The following is a 24,772-nucleotide window of genomic DNA, read 5'->3' on the forward strand; positions in this document are numbered from 1 at the left end:
CCTGCTCCACAGGGTAAATGCTGTGTGGCGACTGGGCCTATTCTTGCAAGATTAAATACTTCTCTTTTTATAAATTTGACTCTGAGTGTCTCTTACGCGGTGATGATGTTTAATGTGAATTTTTTTGCCACAACACAACATTAGCTGCGGTTGCTCTGAAATGTCTGCAATCTCGGTAACAATGTCAACAATAATGTTTTCCCTGTTGAAAAAATATTACATTAGAGAATGTTCCTGTAGTTGAATGATTCTTAAGTTGTCACTGGAATGCATTGTTGCAACTCATAACTCGTTTACTTTTTAAAATAGCCATTTTGCTCATCAACAGGTCAGTGAAGAATATGGGACTGACTGGAGTGGACCAAGTGCAGCAGGAGTGGACACTCATCTTGACATTACAGAGATTGAGCTTCCAAGGCATCTTACTGAAGCAGACTTTGCCCTTCTACCTCAACCAAGCACAGAGCAACATGACTACGGTGTTCAACTTCATTGTGAAACTGTGGATGTATTGTCTAGATTATTGTAAGGAGAACCAGAGCTTGTCCAAGATACAGCACACTTTGACAAACTACTCTTCTCCTCGTAGTCTTCTCCTGACAATAGGCGTATAAAAAGGGAAGTCCTTAATTGTGAGCATGACTGAGATTCAGGACCAGCTCAAGCTTAGATGATGGCAGCAGATGAGTGAAGGAACTGGTGGAACATCCTCCCCAACAGTGACAGCATTCAGGAGAAGTTAGTGTAGAAGGTGAAGGACATGACACAACAGCACTAAGCTGAGACATGAGCTCCTGTAAGCCAGTCAGACAATGGCTCAGAGAGGGCCCTGACAAACCTGTCAATGTTTTTAATGTGTTTGTATTCTGTATGCAGATCAGTTGATGTGACTTGTTTTGGGTAGATGATAAGATTACTACTTTTGTTTCCTCTTCTTCCTGTGATTCCTTTCTAGGTATGTTTTCATATTCTGCAACATTTTATTCATGCCATTGTTTTAACTTCCCTTTCGGCTTCTGCTGCTTGCATAGCACTTTCATAAGATTGCACACTTAAAGGGGTCTGTGGGTAGCCATGGCGCAAAACCAGCAGAACCACCTGTTTAAGCAGAAGTTGTAATAGATAGCACACAGGTATAGTCATAACGAAGCTGCTTGTCTCTTGTCACAGCTTTCACAGTATCACTGTGTACTGTTACAGTAGATCTGTAGATTTCAAATGAGATTAATTTACTGTAACATTCCTGTATTTGCTTTACTACACACTACTTGTATTATGCAACAAAAAAGAAAGATAATAAAGTGTTAGTTACTAGTCAAGATAAGATAAGTGTAATTTACTTCATGGGGGAATTCAGGCACCACATAACAATTACAGGGAGAACAGAAAAGTACAGAAGGGAATTGCAAGATATAACAAACAAAATAAAACCATGTAATTATAGGTCATATAAAAAAAAAAAACTAGGAGGAGAAAATAAACTACAATACTTGAGAATTAAGTGTCAATGTGTCTGAGTGAGTGGAAAAAGTATTGAGTCTAGTGGTGTCTATTGATCCAGTTTTTACAGAATGAGCCGCTTGGCTGTGACCGAGTGAGCACTTCTGGAAACACTGCAGCAAATCTCTGACCCAAAGCTGTGACACCAAGTGGTCCTTCATGTCCAGGTGAAACATCTCTATCTGCAAGAAGGATGACAAGTCAGTGGGTGGGTTAGAGTCCCCTCTAGTTCCTTCGTCCTGTTTGATTTCAGGTGAGTAACACAACACTGAACTACAGTGTTAGCTGTGATGGTTAAACCTTTCCACATAAGACAATGTTATGTTAGTGACCCAATGCCGCAGACTGCAAGTGACTAGCAGAATATCAGCTGGAAGCAGCAAAGTCACCACAAAAACACGTTAAGACGATTTCAGAGCATAATATAGCAATATATTGCGGTCCTTTTTGCACTGCACAAAAACCCTGCTTAACGTTAAATCTTACAGCAACCATCGTGACATCGTCACTGGCCTTCATGCTGCCTTACTGTTTCCTAAGCTTGTTTTTTCTGATGCGTTGCGTAAAAAAAAAAAAAAAAAGGCTATAATTATAGCCCCCCAAAAAAAAAAAAAAACAGAAACAAGCACATCTAACAGTTACTGGCAATGTGAAAGGAGTGTATCTACTACTGTCAGTGGGGTTAACCGTAGTAAAAAAAAAAAAAAAAAACAGCGTATAACAATAGCCTACTAAAGCATGTTAGCAATATCAGCTAATATAACTAGTAGCTAATGTTAGTATCTTACATGCTGCACTGTCTGCTGCTTTCTCGTCGTCAGACCGATAGCACTCCTTTCACTGGTGACTTTGTGTGTGAGGCCACATAAATCTTACAACGCTGTCATTAAGTTGAAGTTATCACATTATAAAGTACAGTCCTCGCTCCAGCCCTGCTCACTCGCTCAATTTGGTTTCATTACAGTGTGCTCCTTAGCACTGGGAGCTCCCTCTGCTGTCCATAAGGTGCCTCTGCGCACCAGCCATTTCAAACCCAGCCTCCAGTATTTGGGCCACGCCTCCTTATTTGCATACACTCCTCAATCCTCAATCCTCAAATGCCCAATCCTAAATCCCCAAATTCCGAATCCTAAATCCCCAAATCCCCAATCCTAAATCCTAAATGGCTAAATTATTAAATGCCCAATAAGTCCTAAATGGCTAAATGACCAAATACCCAATCCTAAATACAAAATGCCCTATCCTAAATACCAAATGCCCAATCCTAAATACCAAATGCCCAATCCTAAATACCAAATGCCCTATCCTAAATACAAAATGCCCTATCCTAAATACCAAATGCCCAATCCTAAATACCAAATGCCCAATCCTAAATACCAAATTCATTTTCGACTAGACTTTTAGTTTTCAATCTGACCCAATAATCCCTCCATAGTTTTCTAGCTGGGAGTATGCATTCACGTTATCGCCCCCTCTCTGTATGTCAGAAGCCCCCTCATCAGCGCTCGGCTGGCACTGGCTCTCTGGCTATATAGTCAACCATTTTTCTGTCTCTTTAAAAAATAACCATACAATGGTTAATATAATTTTTAGATGCACATTTGTTTTTGTTCGATTTTGGGGGACAATCTTGTGCCTCAGTCACAGCACACAAGCCTTTCCTTTCCTTTAATTCTCCTTCTCGATGAGCTGAAGAAAGGACAGCTGCTCTAGCCTATACCCGCAACCAACGCCTCTGAATAGTAATTAGATCACACTTACCATCAGCGGTCATCAGTACTGACATCAAAACCCAGTTCGGTAGATGCATTTTCAAATGTGCAAAATTAAACAAAATGTGGATACTCATCTGTCGGCTAATTGGAAATAGCGGATATTACTGCTAACGGACGCTGCGGTTTGTGAAATGCTGCAGACTCAACACTTCCTTTCACTTTCATTTTTACTTTCACTTTTAAATTGCCGCAGGGGCGGGTTCGAGGCGGAGGATTATTGACGAAATGTAGGCATATTAGTCATATCACACTGAAACGGATCAATCCGAGAGAAAATAATCAAATCATTACGTTTCTATGGCTGTAAATTGGCTGAAATTCACTGGGGGGATTCTAGTTTATTTTATTTTTTTTATTGAAAACTATAAAATGTTTTGGATAAGCGACCTCTCAGTTTAATGCTGTGAGAAACAACAATCATTTAAAGGTATCCAGTTTTAAGGGAAAGGTAATGTGCATTCTAAAACTGGTATATATATTATTTTTTTTATATCTGCAATAAAAAGATGAGACAAAAAATAGGCTACAGACTGTTCAAAACTAACAGTAAATAAAGACTTTTTCAGCTTGTTCTTCACACACAACTATGACATCTGAACGCATTCATCATTCACATACAAAATCCCACATGTTTTGACCATCATTAGAGATTATGGTAGAATTTCGATTTATAAATGAATACATTTTATGATCTTTAGACTCATTATTGTGGAGGAGAACGGCTGATCTGCGTGTGCTTGTCGCCTCTGTTTGGACTCATTCTGGGCTGGAAACTTTATTTACATTGTAGAAATACAAACTCTTCAAACGTCGGTGCTGCAGTCATGATGATAATATCATTTGTCTGTTACTCTCCTGAATTTATCTGAATGTAAATAACAGTATACGTTTCACAATGCTTTTATAATGTAGATATTGTCATAAAGAAGGATCTGATCCGCCATCTGAAGGTTTAAATATTCAGTCTCAGTGTTTCTGATTTATTTACACTGTTGAACTTTGCTTACAGCTAAAATCAACATTACATACAAAGCAAAAGTTTTATAACACAATAAAAACACTCTGCATATATTTACAAAACCAAGAAAAAAGTACAAAACTATATTAACAATGAATAACGTCACTACACTGAACTCAGCTTGATCACATGATCAAACCGTCAGTGTCATTTTTGCATTTGATGCTTTTCACAATCCATGTGGTTTCAAAACAGCTTTGCAGAAAATTGTGCCTTTAAGTATTGGATATAAATCTGTAATAATCCTTGTTGTCATGTTTGTGACAGCACTGAATCCGGCTGAGGTTGCTCCTGAACTCCAGGACTCTGTAACATCTCTAGTGTTTCTTCTGTGTTCTGGTTCTGCTGAGATCTCCTGACTCGTCTAGATCTCACTGAATCCTGTGTTTAGAGCAAAACACGTCATTTAAACACTATCACATCCTCATACTTTTGGAGAATTATGAAGTTAAAAGTCTCCTGATGTTGCGTGTCAAATGTAAGTAAATAAATGACACTAACCTGACAAGACTTCAGACACTTTCTGATCTCTGTGAAGTCAGAACAGAGAGAGAAAAGACATCAGTGGATCTGTTTCAATCTGATCATTCTCACTTCAAATTATATGAAATTACTACTCATTTACATAGACCTTTAAAAAAGACATAATTTTAATAACTGCTGTCACTTAATATTGTGACACTGAGTGGTTTAAGACACTGTGAACAAGTTCAACCCACTTCAAATTTAAAAATAGATCCCTGACAAACTGCAGTCCAATCAATGATCTGAACAGACCAGAGAGCCGACAAACACACAGATTCAACACTTAACACACACCCCATTATTGTCCCAGACAGCAAACATAGTGTCGGTCCAGATCCGGTACATGTGGATTCAACACACACCAGACGTGAGCCGGATCTGGGCCGACACTATGTTGCTGTCTGGGACAATAATGGTGACGAGTGCAAAGATCTGAATAATCAACATTTCACACGTGTGTTTATTACAGAACGAGCTCTACACACTCGGCCGCGTCTCAATCTGGTGTTGGTTCAGTGTTTGTGAGGTAGTGATGTCATCAAGTGCTGTTCGCTCTGTAACCGTCATTCTTCTTCACTATGAGCTGTGAAACTCAGCAGACGCTTGATCTCTAAAGCATTTCAGTCTTAATAGTAGGATTTTAAAGTGTTAGAGAGAGTAAATGGCAGATTATTATTAGATTATTATAGGAGTCTAAGATGAATGTGTCCAGACCCTTACGGAACAAAAATATGGGAATATACTGCAAAATATAATGCAATATATTACATAATACATTTCTATAAATTGGAAACTAGTGCTTATATTTTTCAATATACTGCAATATATGCATTGACCATGTATATATTAATACATATAGCCTACAGTATTTATAAATGAAGACAAAAATAGCATTACATGTAATATTCACAAAGGTTTATATATATATATATTGCACATACATGTTCCCATATAAATGTGACTGTATGTTCTCACACACACACACACACACACACACACACACACACACACACACACACACACACATTCACGGAATGAGTTAGATCAGATTTCTAGTTCCCAGCATGCTTTGCTTCTGACTGTTAAAGGAGAGCAAATGTTAAAATTAAGTGTTATTTAATGTGTTTTGCTCAATATTAATATAGTGTGTGCTTGTTCATGCTCTTATTAACTAGCTTGGAAATATGAAACATTTATAATGTAAATAATAAAAAAAATATAAGAAATATATTACATTATATATTTCTCTATATATGTGTGTTTATGAGTAAATATATCTGCAATATTTTACATGCAGTGCCATATCTGATCACATATACATCTATATATTATGAAGTGTATTACTGAATATAAAATTACATACATTATGATATATATATATTAGTAAATATATTGTCACATATACGAAAAGCAGCAATTCCTTATGTATTATTCAATACTGTACTATATTAACACAATATATTATTCTGTATATATTCAAATATACTTTTAAACCATTTAATATATTTATATATGGGAAATATATTTTCTTTTCATAAGGGGATACACCTATGATGAGTGTGTTTGAGTCTCTCAGCGATTAAACACTCACTGTCAATCAAACTGCAGCTTTACAGCAAATCAAAGACACACACACACAATCTGTGTGTTAAATCTGTGAATGAATCAGACTTCAGGAAATTAAAGGATTGATCGTTTATTTTTATGAATTGTGTTTGTTCTGAAGAAAGACAAATGATTGTGAGACGTGAGAAAAATGGTTTGTAATAGAAACAGTTCTGGTTTATACTCACGGGATGCAAAGAATCCTGCAATCAGCACAGACACGGCAAAGAAACATTCAGACGGAAAGACGATGAACCTCAGATCTCCAAGCGTACGATCACCGTTCACTGAAAAATACCAGAATATTATCATCACTGTTTGGAGAAATGAAATCAGTCTATATTTGTATAATTGCTCCAGGTGATTTCTGCCTCAATGTGAGTAAAGTATTTCAGTCACTCAAGACTAAAGATTCTCATTAATACACGTTTAAACTTTATTCACCATGATCTTTATTTTCCTGAGAGTGTTGTGTTCACTCACCTGTTTTCAGGATCAGTTCAGTTATTAGTGCAGCGGAGGTCAGGAGAACAACACCGACTGATCCAAACACATACATGAGGGCAAAACGGTGAAAATCTGTAATGCAAGTTTACATATTTAATATGAAGATCAAACAAATGCAGATCATTATCAGTTTACCTTCAGGGACATAAAACACATACTCACTAGAAAAATGTTTTAGTTTAATTAATTACAATTTAATTATTAGAAAAATATTATTAGAGAAAATTATTGAAAATCATAGATACACAGAAAAACTGAACATAAATATACACATTTAAAATTATTTATGAGTCTTTGTTTGCTTGATTATATTATTTAATTTCTCATAACTGTATTAAATCTGTGTGATTTATGATATGATTGATTTCAGTCCTTCATTCTTCTACAGCTCATCTGAGATAAATCATCTTAAACTATTGTGTTGATCAATTATTCATATTTTATCATGATGTATTTAACTGCTTTTTATTAATTAATTACTGTTAATTAATGAGATCAATCACTATAACTGATGATCGTCTCATCAAGTCCACAGCGTCTGTCAGCCGTTTCCATCAGGGATCAGATTTATAACAATTAAAACTGAATTAAGACACAGGGACAGGTTTTTTTTTTTTTTTTCAAAATGTGTTTCTTCTAAACACTCAAAACTGCTTAATATTACTGGCCCTGCACTGTTTAATATCATCAACTACTAAAGTATTTAATTGTACATGAACCAAAACTGAAACATCAAACAGAGAAGATGATGAAAGATGATCAATGCTGTACCTTTATCAAAAGAGAAATAAAAGCCTTCTGTAAACTTCATAACTGTCCAGAGTATCTGCAGAAACACCAGCACACAGCCCCATCCGATAGGATCTGTTCATGATCAGATCAAATAAAGAATCACTTCTCCAGAACTTTATTACACAAGTGTCTTAATTATATTACAAGGGTTTTTTCTTCATTACAGGACAGTGTGTGTGTGTGAGAGAGAGAGAGAGAGAGAGAGAGAGTGTTTTTTTTTTTCAAAACCCTTTTTATTACAATTTACTTAACACAAAACACTATTTACAAACTGTCAAGCAACAAAAGACTTAAAAGAAAGAAAACAACAACTCTTCTTCAACAATTTCTCAAAGGATCTTATTTAAACACCATATTACCTCAAAAGATAAAAGATCATGCATTAATCTATAATAATGATAATCAATCAAAATCCTAGATTTGACCATTTTTACAAAAACTGCTGCCAAACATTTTGCCTGACCCAACAAGAAACTTTTTTTTTTTCACATATTTAAACCCACAAATAAACACTTTCATTGAGAAAACCACATCAAAAGAAGCAAAAAGTTCTCTCAAGACATCAAATAAGGGTTTTAACCTCACACAGTGCCTAAACGCACTAAACTTTCCTATAAAGGAGGAATCTTGATCATCAACAATCTGGTTGCTTCTGCACTTTTGCACCGCCTGGCCTGTATAGATCCCCCAGTAGATGTACTGATGAAAATCCAGTCAATGTTAATAGATTTTTTCTGGGACAGAATGCAATTCTGGTTTTTCATTTCTAAAAAAGACTCCTAGATATTTAAAACCATCTCTTGTCCATTTTAGACCATCAGGAACTCTTGGTTCACCTTTTGGCCAGTTTCCAACTAATATGGCTTCACTTTTTTTCCAGTTAACCTTTGCCAAAGAAAGAGTCTTAAAAGAGAGAGAGAGAGAGAGAGAGAGAGAGAGAGAGAGAGAGAGAGAGAGAGAGAGAGAGAGAGAGAGAGAGAGAGAGAGAGAGAGAGAGAGAGAGGGTGAAAGAGAGAGAGAGAGAGAGAGAGAGAGAGAGAGAGAGAGAGAGAGAGAGAGAGAGGGAGGGTGAAAGAGAGAGAGAGAGGGTGAAAGAGAGAGAGAGAGAGAGAGAGAGAGAGAGAGAGAGAGAGAGAGAGAGAGAGTGAAAGAGAGAGCGAGAGAGAGAGCGAGAGGGTGAAAGAGAGAGAGAGAGAGAGAGAACACACAGCGTCTCCACTCCTGAACGCATCCCAACATCAGCTCAACATCAGCAGTGTGTCAGCACACAATCACAGAGCTCCTTCACTCCTGAAAGCCCACAATCTCATCAAACCCCTCCGAGTCTCAAGAGGAAAGACAACAGATGCATCACACAATACCATCCACCAACTACAACACCACCATCCACGAGCACCGGCAGAGAACAGACGAGTAAAGACAACATCGTCATCCTCTGTGATTCCAACGGCACCATCTTGACCACAGACGTCTGTTTCCGGGCAGATCAGTGAAGAAGTTCTGGTGTCCCCCCTCACCCTCTGCTTTGAGACTGCTGTGAGAGGGTGTGTTCGGTGCGCCGTCATTTTTCACACCGAATTAAGCGACCTCAGTGTGAGGGTGGACGTCACTAAAGCCCTGTCCAGCAGGATCTACCCCGGAGCCAAGGTCATCATCTCAACCCTTCTACCTCGCAGAGACGTCCCTCAAAGGATCATCAACACAATCAACGCAGAGAGAGCTAACACCTGTGGTCCAATGCCGAACGTTCACATAGACAACCATCAGCGCATCACCCATGAGCATCTATATGACCGTATCCACATCCATCGAGAGCGCATGAGACTGTTCGCAAAAACCATCAAGGAGTCAGGCCTGAAACACCCTCAGAAAACACTGTGAGCGTGAGGAGAGATGGGCATAAATACATGGAAATGTATTTAAAATCCAAATACAAAATACTGTGTGAAAAAAATTCTTTAAATACAAATACAGTCATGTGAAATTGGCCATCCAGGTATAATAGGTCACAGTGAATGAAGACTACATAGGCCTACTGACTTTTCATTCCTAACCTCATCTCTGCTCTTTCTTTCTTTCTTTCTGGCAATTACAAATAAACGTATGCAAAATAGCAGCCATTTATATACTTATTTCTGGTTACAATGTAGTCTATTACTTGTGGCGAACACTATTAAAAAAATCATACTGTATGTAAAACTGTGGGAACTTTTTCTGCTATCTAGCAAAGAATATGGATGACCAAAATATGACCAAAATCTCAATTTTACTTTACAGTAACAATATCATGGTTTCACAATTCTCAATGTCAGTTTTGATTCCACATGCAGCATAAACTGAATTTCAAACTTTTTTTTTTTTTTTGCAGTTTATTAAAAAAATTAGAAAGTGTATGTAAAATTTTAAATTAGAATTAATTTAGATTCATTTGACACTATTTACCCCTTTTTGATTATATTTTTTTATGCACAATAAAACTAAAAGCTGAAGATTTTTGTGGTGATTATCATTCATCAATGTTTGTTTTTCCACTCCAGCGTTCCAGTAACTCCTGCCCACTAAAAGCTGCACGGATAAATTTGCTTACCCCACAAATAGGCCAATCTATATAAACGATTTAGAAAAAGTTCCATCAATTCAAACTTTATATCATCGCTATGATATGTAGTGTCATATCACCCAGCCCTAACATGCAGTAATGCTTTAAACACATAAACACACAAGCTAGTTGATCAAAATCAACAACCGGTCAAGAAGACTGATTGGCTAACGCTATTTTCCCACTTGCCTGTGCTCTTTTATTCTTTCATATTAACTGAAGTGAATAATGCACTAGTTAACTTTAATCAACAAGTAGAATTGATCATGACATTCTCACCTTATAAAAAAAAACAAACAAAAAAAACGCTGATCCAATGCTGAGCTAGTGAATGTCTGAACTAGTTGATGCACAAAATCAGTACCCTGATAAAGAGGTTGACTGGCAAAAAGTATTTTATGTATTTTGAAAATAAATGTAAATCTTAAATGTATTTAAATACAAATTACATTTGATTTTTTTCCCCAAAGGCTTTAAAATACAAAATAGTATTCTGTATTTTAAATACATGTATCTGAAATACTGCCCATCCCTGAGCGTGTGTAAATACTCATAGTGTGTCTGTCAAGAATGATCATTATTTCTTAATTACTTCTTTTTTTTTTTGTGTAAAATTGATCGACTCACTATATTTCTATATATCCTCTATATTACCTTTTTAATTGATTAATCTATATTTTAAAACATGATTGGGTCATGAATTTCATACATTTTTCTGATAAATCCAATATTTGTCAATGTCATCGTTTAAAATAACATGTTATAATATTCAGGGGATGTTCTCTTCTGCTTTTGGGGAGGAAATTACTAACCCTGATTTTGTTAATATTGTATATAGTTCAGATATAATTATATAGAATTATAGTCGTTTAGACTCCAAAATCTGCACTCCTCCAAACTACAGAGAGCTACGAATCCCTTCAATCAAACAGCCTAACATTAAAAACTGAAGAGATTCAGGAGGAATCATAGTTTGGCTCAAAGATCATCTGTGGCACTATATTATTCAGCCTGTGAAAAAAGGAAAAACACACATTTGGATAAAACTTCAAAATGAGCTTGTGTGTTTAGATGAGGACATGTACCTGTGTGCCACATATATCCCCCCATATGAGTCTCCTTATTATAATGAAGACATCTTCTCAACCCTACAGTCAGAGATCGTTTACTCTCAATCTCTAGGACCGGTTCGGTTAATGGGGGATCTGAATGCTAGAACGGGGAAGGAAGCGGATTACATTACCTCAGATGGAGACAAATATATGAACAATATTCACATATATATCAACGGAAACACTTTGATACAATCTGTATTGTGAAAAGCGCTATACAAATATACTTGACTTGACTTTACTAAGGCACGTCAGAATTATGACAGCACAATAAACAGGCACGGAAAGCAAGTCCTGCAGCTCTGCAAAAGCCTGGGTCCGTATATAGGCACATGGACCAACTGTTTCTAGAATCAGTAAAGAAATTGGTCGTCGTGCATTCAAATTCAAAGCTCCATCAGACTGGAATAACCCTCCTTCCTCACTTAGGTCGATCACTTCTTTTCATATCTTCAAATCATCTTTAATTACGCATTTTCAAACATCCTGTTCTTGTTTCTGAACTGTTCTAGGACTCACATTACTCATTTTCCAGTGTACTGTATATATGTGTGTATTTGTGTACAAATATGTATTGTATACTTTATTTGTGTATGCAAGCAGATGTATTTATAAGGGGGTGTATAGTATGCTTATGTGTACAAATGTCTACCTCTATTTTTCGCAGAGGGATTTATTTTTTATTTCATTTTTTGATCATAACCTGTCTGTGCAAAGTTTATGGAATACTGGGTGGTGATGGGGGGGTGGGGGGCTAGTTTCGGGGAGCATTGTGTGTGGGTATGCGAGTGTGTGTGTGTGTCTTTGTGTTTATGTGTTTGGAATTATCTTTAATATTTACTTTTTATTATCTTGTATTGTTCGTCATTATTGTAAGGACCCCCTCGAAAATGAGATGGTACATCTCAAGGGGCTATCCTTGAAATAAAGAATATAGTTAATGGCAGAACAAAGGGAGATTCTCTGGGTCGACTCACTGCTCATATCTCGGCAGCAGCGCAGGAGATTACGCCATCACAGATATAGACCACAGTCAAATCAACTATTTCACAGAGATGCCACAGCTGCCGGCATCAGACCACAGTCACACAGTCCTCAGTCTGAACTTACAGATGTAAGAAAGAAATTGCTAAAGCTGGTTGGTTTGATAAAGATTAAGAAAAGAATTGCGATCATTATCAAATAAAAATACACAGAGACCCTGCAAACCAACAAACACGAGACACATATCAGCAAACCCTTAAAACACACAAGCCACCACTGATACAGAAAAAAGCTGATCACATGAAAGCAAAGCTTAAAACCCTCAGGTGCTCTTCAGTAATTTCTGACCGAAAAAAATTCTGATTTGAATTGTTAAAAATCACAGCTTCATCGAAATGTTCCGAATCTTGGTGACTTTTATGGCATTAGGTATGTGAACACAGAAAAAATTGAGGTCATGATCCAAGCATGCTAAGTGGTCGTAAAAAAAATAGTCACACTTGTGCTCTTCGGTCAAAAATGACAGGCCATAGGAAATGAATGGGAAATTGACAAAAACACAATTCTGAGAATTTGTGTGTGTACAATCTACAAATCGGCCACGATGCAGAAAAAAAGTGCTCAACAATGAAGGGGTGACACTCTAAAACATCAAGAGTGCAATATATATATATATATATATATATATATACACACACACACACACACACACACACATATACATACATATATATATATATATATATATATATATATATATATATAATTATTATAAAAAATATTTAAATAATAATTAATATAATGTTTAAATAATAATAATGTAAATAACAATAAGCTGTGATAAAGCATTACTGTTTATTTTTGTTTTTTATTGAATTTTAATGTTACCTGTAACAAAATGCTTTCTCTGTATTCAGGTTTGACTGTAGTAATAATGCAAAAACGTGTACACTTCACATCGAATTTATAAAAAAAATATATATATATTATTAAAAATTATAAACCTTGGCAAAAAGTTTTATTTGAGAATTTCTAAAAAATACATTCAAATCCACATCTTAAAAGTAAGTAATTTGGTCCAAAAAACAACTAGAGAATTCACAAGCCTCTCCATAGAGAGCTAATAGGCCTACAGCCATCTAGTGGTAAACCCATCCAATAACATGTAATATTTAATTTATCAACAGATGGCGCTTATCTTACTTAAACAAAAAATGGATTTAAAAGGCCTAGTCTCTATATTAATCAGAAATACTGCAATAATTGAAGAAATATTTTTAAAAAATGTTTTTTTTTTTTATTAATTTCAATGGCAAAAAATGGACCATAAATGTTGCATAAATAGGGCTGACCGATTAATCGCACTTTCCATGTAATCGCACTTAAATCGAGATGGCTTATCGCGATTTTAAAATCACAAAGGCTGCGATTATATTTTAAGCACAGTTTGTCATTGATGTACGGCTCTGTAAACGCTGCTCCATCTGAAAGCACTGTGAGTTTGAGTCACTTATAACGTGCATTTGAAAAAACAACACGCATCAAACATCTTTCCAAAACATAAGGATTCATGAACCTCTTGTCCAACAACAGACAACATTTAATAACATGCATTTACTCCAAACTCACTTCATAACGACAGTTGAGCTCCTCCTTCTGAGAGATGATGTGCCTTCTTACACAGAATAAGGCAGTCATGTATTTATAAGTCATGTTTAATCAAAGCGTTTCAATCTTCTGTAATTCAGCTACAGCGATAGGGATTTCCTGGAATGATGCGGCAGGGCATATTTAGCATGTTTGCATGAGAGCGCCCTCTGGCGTTCAAATGGGGCAGTATTTACTACCAGTCAGCCGCACTCCACTGACAAGCTGCATAAGATAATCGCAGCCTTTGCCAAATCCCGTGCGGTTTTATTAATCATTCAGCCCTAATTAATAAGTTACATCAAATTCTCTCAAAATACAAAATTAAAAAGAAAAAATATTATAGAACAAAAATAAATTGCATTGGTTTTACTGGGGTGGAGGAAGTTTAATTTTTAGGTGTCCGGTCACTTCTGACCGGGAAGATAACTCGTGTGACTCCCAAACGAAGAGCACTGGAGGGTAAGATTGAGGAGGCAGTTGATCAGAATTATTACTGAGAATTATGGAATAATTTAGATAAATCGAAAGAACCCAAACACATTCCCATCTATGACTCAAACATCTGGACCAAACATTTTGGAAAACTGTATTCACAAAAGGAACCAACCCTCACCCAAAAACATCTGACCTCTTAACTATATGACCTGAATGCACTGTAAAAGACCAAACCATTTAGATCAGCCCATATTATTAAATGAACTGACAGACAAAAGGAAATCCCTAAAAAATTAAAAAATCGTGTGGCGTGGATTTAATATCTAATGAGATGCTGAAACACAGCAGCCCCAAACTGAAAGATGCAATTCTGAAATGATTCAATCTTTTATTAAAATCAGGACACTTTCCTGAGATCTGGAAAGAAAATTTGATTACACCAATTTTTAAACAAGGTGAGAAGTACGACCCAAATAATTATAGGGGCGTCACAGTGAGCAGCGACCTGGGCAAACTATTCTGCTCCATCATCAAAGACAGATTAGTCCAGTTCATTCAAGAACACAAGATCCTTAACAATATGTCAAATTGGATTTGTGCCTAAACAGAGAACATCAAATCACATTTACACACTCCACACACTCATACAAAAACACGTCCAGCAAACAAAACAAGGGAACATGTTTGGCTGCTTCATTGATTTTGAAAAAGCTTTTGATTCGGTATGGCATAATGGACTTTTCCTAAAACTAATCCAAAGTGGAATAAGAGGAAGGACATATGTCATCATACAGGACATATACAATGGGAACAGATGCGGCATTAAGATTAATGACAAACATGCTGATTATTTCAGTCAAACTAAAAAAGTCCATCAAGGCTTTAATATCTATATTAATGAATTGGCATCAACACTTGAGAAGTCCTCTTGTCCTGGTCTGACCCTCGAGGACAGAGAAATCAAAAGCCTCGCTGACGATCTTCTGCTGCGCTCTCCTCATGAAGAGGGACTTCATCAAAGCCTCTCGCTTCTAGAACAGGACAGCAGCGACTGGGCCTTACCAATAAACATGGAGAAGTCCAAAATAATGATCTTTCAGAAAAACCCTCGCCTCACTGACAAGAAATACAAATTTACACTTGGAGGAACAATTCTTAATTGTGTCACCAGTTATAATTATTTGGGTCTGACAATCTCAGCTTCTGGAAAATTTGACACTGCAATAAAAGATCTGACTGATAAAGCACTTCGGGCTTATTATAGTATTAGAAAACCCTGTTCAAATTTAACCCGCCCATTAAACTGTGGCTGAAAATCTTTGACAGCATCATCAAACCTATCGTTCTACACGCCTGTGAAATCTGGGGCCCCAAATTTAAATTCAATTACAAATCCTGGGACAAAACCCCTGTTGAAATTTTCCCCCTTGAGTTCTGCAAGAACATCCCGGGAACTCACAGAAATGCTCCAAGTCTGAGTTGCCGGGCAGAATTAGGCAGATTCCCTCTCCTATCTGAAATCCAGAAGAGAGCCGTAAAGTTCTGGTTCCATCTATCAGACGCGCAGACAGAGAGTGACCATCACTGCGCCCTCAGATACAGGGCAGGACACACAGAGAGTGACCATCACTGCGCTCTCAGATACAGGGCAGGACACACAGAGAGTTACCATCACTGCGCCCTCAGATACAGGGCAGGACACACAGAGAGTTACCATCACTGCGCCCTCAGATACAGGGCAGGACACACAGAGAGTTACCATCACTGCGCCCTCAGATACAGGCCAGGACACACAGAGAGTTACCATCACTGCGCCCTCAGATACAGGGCAGGACACACAGAGAGTTACCATCACTGCGCTCTCAGATACAGGGCAGGACACACAGAGAGTGACCATCACTGCGCTCTCAGATACAGGCCAGGACACACAGAGAGTTACCATCACTGCGCCCTCAGATACAGGGCAGGACACACAGAGAGTTACCATCACTGCGCCCTCAGATACAGGGCAGGACACACAGAGAGTTACCATCACTGCGCTCTCAGATACAGGGCAGGACACACAGAGAGTTACCATCACTGCGCCCTCAGATACAGGGCAGGACACACAGAGAGTTACCATCACTGCGCTCTCAGATACAGGGCAGGACACAGAGAGTGACCATCACTGCGCCCTCAGATACAGGGCAGGACACACAGAGAGTTACCATCACTGCGCTCTCAGATACAGGGCAGGACACACAGAGAGTGACCATCACTGCGCCCTCAGATACAGGGCAGGACACACAGAGAGAGTGACCATCACTGCGCTCTCAGATACAGGGCAGGACACACAGAGAGAGTTACCATCACTGCGCTCTCAGATACAGGGCAGGACACAGAGAGTGACCATCACTGCGCCCTCAGATACAGGGCAGGACACACAGAGAGTTACCATCACTGCGCTCTCAGATACAGGGCAGGACACACAGAGAGTGACCATCACTGCGCTCTCAGATACAGGGCAGGACACACAGAGAGTTACCATCACTGCGCTCTCAGATACAGGGCAGGACACACAGAGAGACCATCACTGCGCCCTCAGATACAGGGCAGGACACACAGAGAGTGACCATCACTGCGCTCTCAGATACAGGGCAGGACACACAGAGAGTTACCATCACTGCGCCCTCAGATACAGGGCAGGACACACAGAGAGTTACCATCACTGCGCTCTCAGATACAGGGCAGGACACACAGAGAGTGACCATCACTGCGCTCTCAGATACAGGGCAGGACACACAGAGAGTGACCATCACTGCGCTCTCAGATACAGGGCAGGACACACAGAGAGTTACCATCACTGCGCTCTCAGATACAGGGCAGGACACACAGAGAGTGACCATCACTGCGCTCTCAGATACAGGGCAGGACACACAGAGAGTGACCATCACTGCAGTCTCAGATACAGGGCAGGACACACAGAGAGTTACCATCACTGCGCCCTCAGATACAGGGCAGGACACACAGAGAGTTACCATCACTGCGCCCTCAGATACAGGGCAGGACACACAGAGAGTTACCATCACTGCAGTCTCAGATACAGGGCAGGACACACAGAGAGTTACCATCACTGCGCCCTCAGATACAGGGCAGGACACACAGAGAGTGACCATCACTGCAGTCTCAGATACAGGGCAGGACACACAGAGAGTTACCATCACTGCGCCCTCAGATACAGGGCAGGACACACAGAGAGTTACCATCACTGCGCCCTCAGATACAGGGCAGGACACACAGAGAGTTACCATCACTGCGCCCTCAGATACAGGGCAGGACACACAGAGAGTTACCATCACTGCAGTCTCAGATACAGGGCAGGACACACAGAGAGTTACCATCACTGCGCCCTCAGATACAGGGCAGGACACACAGAGAGTGACCATCACTGCAGTCTCAGATACAGGGCAGGACACACAGAGAGTTACCATCACTGCGCCCTCAGATACAGGGCAGGACACACAGAGAGTTACCATCACTGCGCCCTCAGATACAGGGCAGGACACACAGAGAGTTACCATCACTGCGCTCTCAGATACAGGGCAGGACACACAGAGAGTGACCATCACTGCAGTCTCAGATACAGGGCAGGACACACAGAGAGCGACCCCATGCAATATTTAGTGGAAAAACATCAACTTAATTCAACAATTCAGTTCAGACACTCAAAAGTAAAAGAAATAGGGAAAATAACCAAAGAAGATTACATACACGATTGGCAGATAAAGGTCATACAATTAAATAAATTAAAATACTTCCACAAAATAAAGTCTGATTATAAATTGGCACTATACCTGACCGATATCAGTAATTATGGTCAGAGAAAGCTCCTGACAAGGTATCGCATTAGTGAGCACAGTCTGTGTGTGGAGACGGGCCGACACAAGCCGAGCTGGAGAGCCAGAGAGCTCAGACTGTGTTCACACTGCTCTGATGGAGTCGTAGAGGACGAGCTGCACTTCCTCACCGAGTGCAGCGAGTATAAACACATCAGAGACACTTATTTCACACCAATAGCACAGATTTTACCTCAATTCCAACAAGCGAGCCTCATAAACAAACTGTGTTATATTTTGGGAGAGAAAGAAGAGTGTATTCACCTGGCAGCGCAGTGTGTGTTCTCCTGCCATCATATGAGGGACAAGGGCTGAACCCTCTTTTCCCTTAAACTGCTCTCTGTACTTTTTTTTCTTCTTTTTTTTTTGTGATATATTTATGAATAATATGGAAATGTTTTTTTTTCTTTCTTTTTTTTACTTTTAATTATCTACGTTTATGTTTGTATATGTCTATTGCTTTTGTAATACTGTGCTATTTTACACAGTCAATAAAGCTCATTTGAATTGAATTGAATTGAATTGAGAGAGAGAGAGAGAGAGAGAGGGTGGGGGGGGGTGTTAAAATTCTTTACTCAATCAAAAAAAATACATTACACTTAACAGTAATACAAAAATTATTCAAAAATATTCACCAAACAAATGATAAAGCTTCATCTTCACAAAACACAAACAAACCACTATTTACACACCATTTGTAAATGAATTCAACCATATTTCCTGTAGTTTTGAAGAAAATATATTCTGCCCTTATCCTTGATTCAACAAGTGCTGTAAACAGACTTAGAACCTTAACAATTCTTCCTTCAAGAGCAAGTCTGCAAGTCTTCCAAATAGCTAGTTTTGCTTGCCCAAGTATAAAATTGGCAACAGTACAGCGGTCCTTGTTCACTTTAGAGTACCTACAGCCATAAATAAAAAGTATTTTGTTGAAATCAAAACCCAACCCATCAATAATTCTTTCCAGCAATGCAAAAAGTGGCACCAACCTTGGACATTCAATAAAAACATTTCATGACATAAAAGACCGTTTCATGACTATTACAAGCATGACAAAAGGGCAGAACATTTAAGTTAAATTTGGACACAAAAACATTAGTGGCTAGCACACAATGTAATATTCTCCATTGTAGATCACCTGAACGTTTTGGAAGGGGACTTTTTTTAAAAAGCCTCCAAGAAGGAAAAATATCATCGGCAACTGTGAGTTTTTCTCTCCATTTTGTATCATATCTGTCATGAAGATCATTAAAATGAGCAGTTTTTACACAGACCTGATACATATCTTTTTTACCCACTGTTTGAAAAAGTATCCCTTTTAATCTCTCAAAATTTAGCAACTTTCCAACCTGACTGGTTTCAGGGCAAACTTCAGAGCACACACCTAAATTAGGAAAAGCGAGATGTGTAGGCCCACCTTCTAGAGAATGATCTACAAACTGAGAGAGAGGAGAAGGAAGAGCAGCTTTCAAACCTGAAATCATCCGCTCTACCACCCTCACAGACCTCAAATCAACCTGACTGGCAATATCTTCTGCTGATCTCCACTCTTTTGAGTCTAAATTAATCAAGTGTCCCACTTTAGTAAAACCTTTCTTCATACATGACTTAACTATTAGATAAGCAAACATTTCCTAAAAAAGGATTAAAAAACAGCGGTTTATTCAAGCCATAATGATCATTTTCAGACCGATTCAATCTAAACACTTTCCAAGATTTTAAAACCGATGCATAGAAATTAGCACCAAATGTGACATTTTCAATAAAAGGTGACATCAAGAACAGTTGTTTATCAAGCTCACTACCACAAAGGGATCTTAGTAAAGCTAGTCCAAATGACACTCAAGGGATAAACTCTGTAGAAAAAAGCAGTCTCTGGGCAGATTTTAGTCTCATGGCTGTGACTTTAGCTGATAGTTCAATCAGTCCTTGTCCTCCTTCATTTACTGGCAAATATAAGATTCCAGAAGGAAGCCAGTGGAAACCATCCCCCCCCCCCAAAAAAAAAATCCTTCTGTAATTTTTGTAGTAGTTCTTTTGGGGGGTCAATAACAGTCAAACGATGCCACAGCATAGATGCTGCTAGATTGTTAACAACAAGAACCCTCCCTCTATAAGACATTCGAGGAAGAATCCATCTCCATTTCTGTAAGCGACCAGACACCTTTTCATAAAAGCCTTCCCAATTTTTCTGCATGTATTGCTTTGTTCCAAGAAAGACCCCCAGCACTTTAAACCCCTCTGAACTCCAGGGGCAGCGCAAAGGAAGCTTTGGAATAGGCCTACCTTCTTCCTCCCATAGACCTAATAACAAAGATGTACTTTTTTCCAGTTGACTCGAGCTGAGGAGGCTTTTTGATACATCTCAAGAGCTGCTTCCAGATTGCAAACATCTTCATTTGATCTTATTATTACAGTGACATCGTCAGCATAAGCACTGAGTTTAACGGTTACCATCTCTGATGTAAAATGACCCACCGTTGAAATTCCACAAAGTTGATGCCTCAGGTAGCAAAGGTTTGATGGCCATAGCATATAAAATGCCTGACATATTACATCCTTGCTGTATGCCTCTACCAACTAAAAAGGGTCTTGTGAGTGAACCACTTATTTTTAAGAAACTATAGATATCAGTATACAGTAATTTAACATAAGAGATAAATGAAGAACCAAATCCGAATGCTTCAAAACATTTAAAGAGAAACTCATGATCCACACGATCAAAAGCTTTTTCCTAATCCAAAGATAAAAAACACACATTAACATTATTGTCTCTGGCAAATGAGATCAAATCACGAAGCAGAAACAAATGATCAAATATTGTACGTTTTGGAATACAGTATGACTGGTCTGCGTGAATTATTGTTGATATGTGGAGTTTTAATCTATTAGTTAACGCTTTGGACAGTATTTTATAATCCACTCCAAGCAACGACACTGGTCACCAATTTCTTACATTCGCAAGATCACCCTTCTTGGGTAGCAAAGTGATAAGTGCTCTTCGTAGACTCAGCGGTAAGGTGCCTCTTTCAAAGCACTCTAAAAAAACTGAGAACAAGTCTTCTCCAATCACTGACCAAAACTGTTTATAAAATTCTGCCGTTAAGCCATCCAAACCCGGAGCCTTGCCTGAAGATAGGTCTTTAATAGCAACAGTCAATTCATTCATGTGCAAAGGCTGATCAAGCTTGGCCTTATCACTCTCCATCAGATGAGGCAGATCCTGGAGAAGTGTTTCTGTTATCTCGCCATCACATGGTTCTGCTCTATAAAGATTTTCATAAAAAAAGCTGTGCTTGAGTAATTATTTCATGTTCATCAGTTGTTTCACCTCCTTCCGGAAGTTTCAGACGACTTAAAGTTTTTCTATCAACAACTTTCTTCTCCAAAAAAAAAAAGATGTTGGAGCATCCATGCAATTAAAAGATGTAAACCTTGCACGAATCAGAGTCTCTTTGGCTTTCTCTTCCAGGAGATTGTGGAGAAGAATTTTCCTTGTTTCCAACACTTCAACAGTACTTCCATCATATTGTTCAATGTTCAGCTGCAAAATATCTTGTTCAAGTTCTCATTTTGTTTTCAAAAGTATTCTTGTTATATGCAGTATACTTCTGACAAAAAAACCTTGACTTGAACTTTACTTAATGTCCCACCACTGACTCAGGGACAGGTTGAGATTTACTCTCTCTCCACACCTCCCAAAAAAGTGTAAAAGAGTGCACAAAGTTGTGATCCTGCAAAAGCTTATTGCTAAAGCGCCAGTCGGGACATTTAAATGTGCTCTGTGCAGAAGTGACATTGACAGATATATAATGGTGGTCTGAGAAAGGAGTAGGAATAATACAACTATTAAAAAACTTTTCACAAACACTTCTTTGTACATAAATTCTGTCAAGTCTTGCTGCAGAAACCCTATTAGAATTTACTTTTATCCATATTGTTTTACATCAGGAAAAGATTCTCGCCAAACAGCCACAAGATCATAATAAGTTATCAATTTTCTAAAAACATCTGCTGACGGACTATGAGGTTCTTCATGATTCCTGTCCACTGTGTGATCTAAAGTGCAGTTAAAATCTCCAGCCAAAACAATAATCCTACCCTGTGGGACAATGCTTAATGCTGTATGAAGTTTTCTGAAGAAAAGTGTACGTTCAGTCCCAATATTAGGGGCATATACGGTACATTGAAGAGTGTAAAAGAATGTGCAGCCGCCTACTCTCGACTTCATTTCAGGCGAGGCAAGGCGCATCTCAAACAAGCCTATAGGCTTGTTTGAGATGCGCCTTGCCTGAAATGTATGCGAGAGTAGGCGGCTGCAGTGAGAGGAGGAGTGAAAAAAGCACAGGCAAGCCAGACAGATCTCTCTTCTCGTAGTGGATCTGACACCTGCGAGATCAAAGATGAATATCGCGGGATTCACGCTCGTGCACAGTGTTGCTAATAAACTGGATGTAATTCAAGTTCTGTTGCTTTTATATGAAAATAAATAAAATGATCAAGACACCCAAAGTACTTGTTATTTAATTCCATTCCAAATACATGTTGATCAAAAAAAAATTCTTTACATTTCTTTACATTCTTTACTATGTGTTTTTTTTTTATAAAAATTTAATTGCATAACCCAGAGAGATCGAACTGTCAGATAGTTTGGGAATATTCACACATAACATATACACATAAAACCTGATATTAGAGTTTTAAAATCAAAACATTTTAAAAGAGAACAATACATCACAGTTGTTTAAACCAATGAGCATTAAGCTGTGTCGTCAGCAAGTCGTTTCCCATCATGCTTTTGATCAGCGCAGTCGGTGGAGAGCAACTGCGCTCGACTGCAGAATCCGACACGTGCGCCTTGCGCTCGCGAGAGATTTTTGACATACGTCAGCATGACATCAGAGCAAGGCGGACCGCACTCGGACACACTTCTAACCGGCATGCATCTCGCGCTGATTTTGCTCATCTCAAACAAGCCTTATTATTTATCCTGATCATGTGATCAATCTTTATCTATCCTGATCATGTGATCAACCCTCTGTGCCACGAGTCACGACTCCGACATTTAATGACAAGCTCATGAACTTTACCATGAAAACACTTTGTAAAATAAACTTATATTTGCTTGATCAATGATGAGTTGTAATTCCAAACATTATTGAAATATGATCATACCTGTTGTTTTCTCCAGTGTCATTATGTAAAGACCGATCATCACTGCATTCATCACTAATGTGAAGATTATCATCACTGTTCTTATGACTGAACGTGAACCTGTAAAAGACGAGAGTGTGAGAATGTTTTCATGAACAGACAGAAATAAAGCTGATCAGGTTAAACTGAATAAACACTCAGTGTGAAGATGATCAGAAAACAGAGAAACATCTGAACTCTGATCATCATGATTCAAATCTCTGAAGAATCAAACAAATCATTTCTCCTGGAGATTAAACTCAGAGAGTCAGAAATCAAGACTGTTATTGACAGATGAATGAATCCTGGTTATTATTGACCTGATCATCAGTGATGGTGAAGTGACTCAATAAACAGTAAATCCACTACAGATTCATATTTACGAGCTGAAAACTTAAAAACACAACAGATCTTTCAGTTCTTTATTACTGATTGATAATGATACAATTACAACGACAACAACTCAAACTCTCTTTCTGAAACCGCAGCTGTGCTGATGTGTGTGTGCGTGTATGTGTGCTCATGGTTCATTACAATCCCTTGCTTGTGTGTGTGTGTGTGTGTGTGTGTGTGTGTGTGTGTGTGTGTGTGTGTGTGGTGTGTGTGTGTGTGTGTGTGATTGAGTATGCGAGTGTGTCTATGTGTATATATGAGTGAGGGAGAGTGTGTGTGTGTGTGTGTGTGTGTGTGTGTGTCTGTGTCTGTGTGTGTGAGAGAGAGAGAGAGAGAGAGAGAGAGAGTGTGTGTGTGTGACTAAGTATGCGTGTGCAAGTGTGAGTGTATGCGAGTACACTCAGAGTACCATAACAACTGTATAACAACCACCCAGAATACCCTAGCAACCGCATAGCAACCTCCGCCTACTCTACTAGAACGACGGGTCGTAACTAAACTAGAAGCCGGATGTGCTCTGACATCATCAACCACCCGACTGCAGATCTCAAACAGATTCACGTGTGAACATAACTCATAACTCATGCTAATGCATCCCATGAAAAATAAATAATATTGTCTTAGAAATATATATGCGTGAAACAAGTAATGAAGTAAGATGATTCAGTAAGTGTCACTGATTACAGGAATCTGAGATAAAACACGTTCCATCAGTTTGTTTCAGTGAATTAGTTCAGATCCACTGTAACGTGTTTCTCTCATCACTGATGATCAGAAATATAACTGAGATATTAATACAGTTAAACAGA

At 38.5% G+C, this 24,772-nt stretch overlaps 1 protein-coding gene across 1 annotated transcript in view; it reads right to left on the bottom strand.

Annotated features, from left to right (window-relative positions):
- Positions 1-4,234: 4,234 nt before the first annotated feature.
- The window catches only part of LOC311277645 (uncharacterized protein), a 111,030-nt gene continuing 90,492 nt past the window's right edge, over positions 4,235-24,772 (bottom strand). The window contains exons 14-19 of the mRNA XM_084388014.1: positions 23,553-23,651; positions 7,702-7,794; positions 6,907-7,002; positions 6,612-6,710; positions 4,795-4,823; positions 4,235-4,674 (exon numbers count right to left, since the gene is read on the bottom strand). Of these exons, the coding sequence (XP_084244140.1) occupies positions 4,546-4,674; positions 4,795-4,823; positions 6,612-6,710; positions 6,907-7,002; positions 7,702-7,794; positions 23,553-23,651 (545 nt within the window). The 3' untranslated portion in view covers positions 4,235-4,545. The remainder of the gene's footprint in view (positions 4,675-4,794; positions 4,824-6,611; positions 6,711-6,906; positions 7,003-7,701; positions 7,795-23,552; positions 23,652-24,772) is intronic.

This window comes from Rutilus rutilus (genome assembly GCF_951802725.1).
Source record: "Rutilus rutilus genome assembly, chromosome: 1".
Classification (NCBI taxonomy): domain Eukaryota; kingdom Metazoa; phylum Chordata; class Actinopteri; order Cypriniformes; family Leuciscidae; genus Rutilus; species Rutilus rutilus.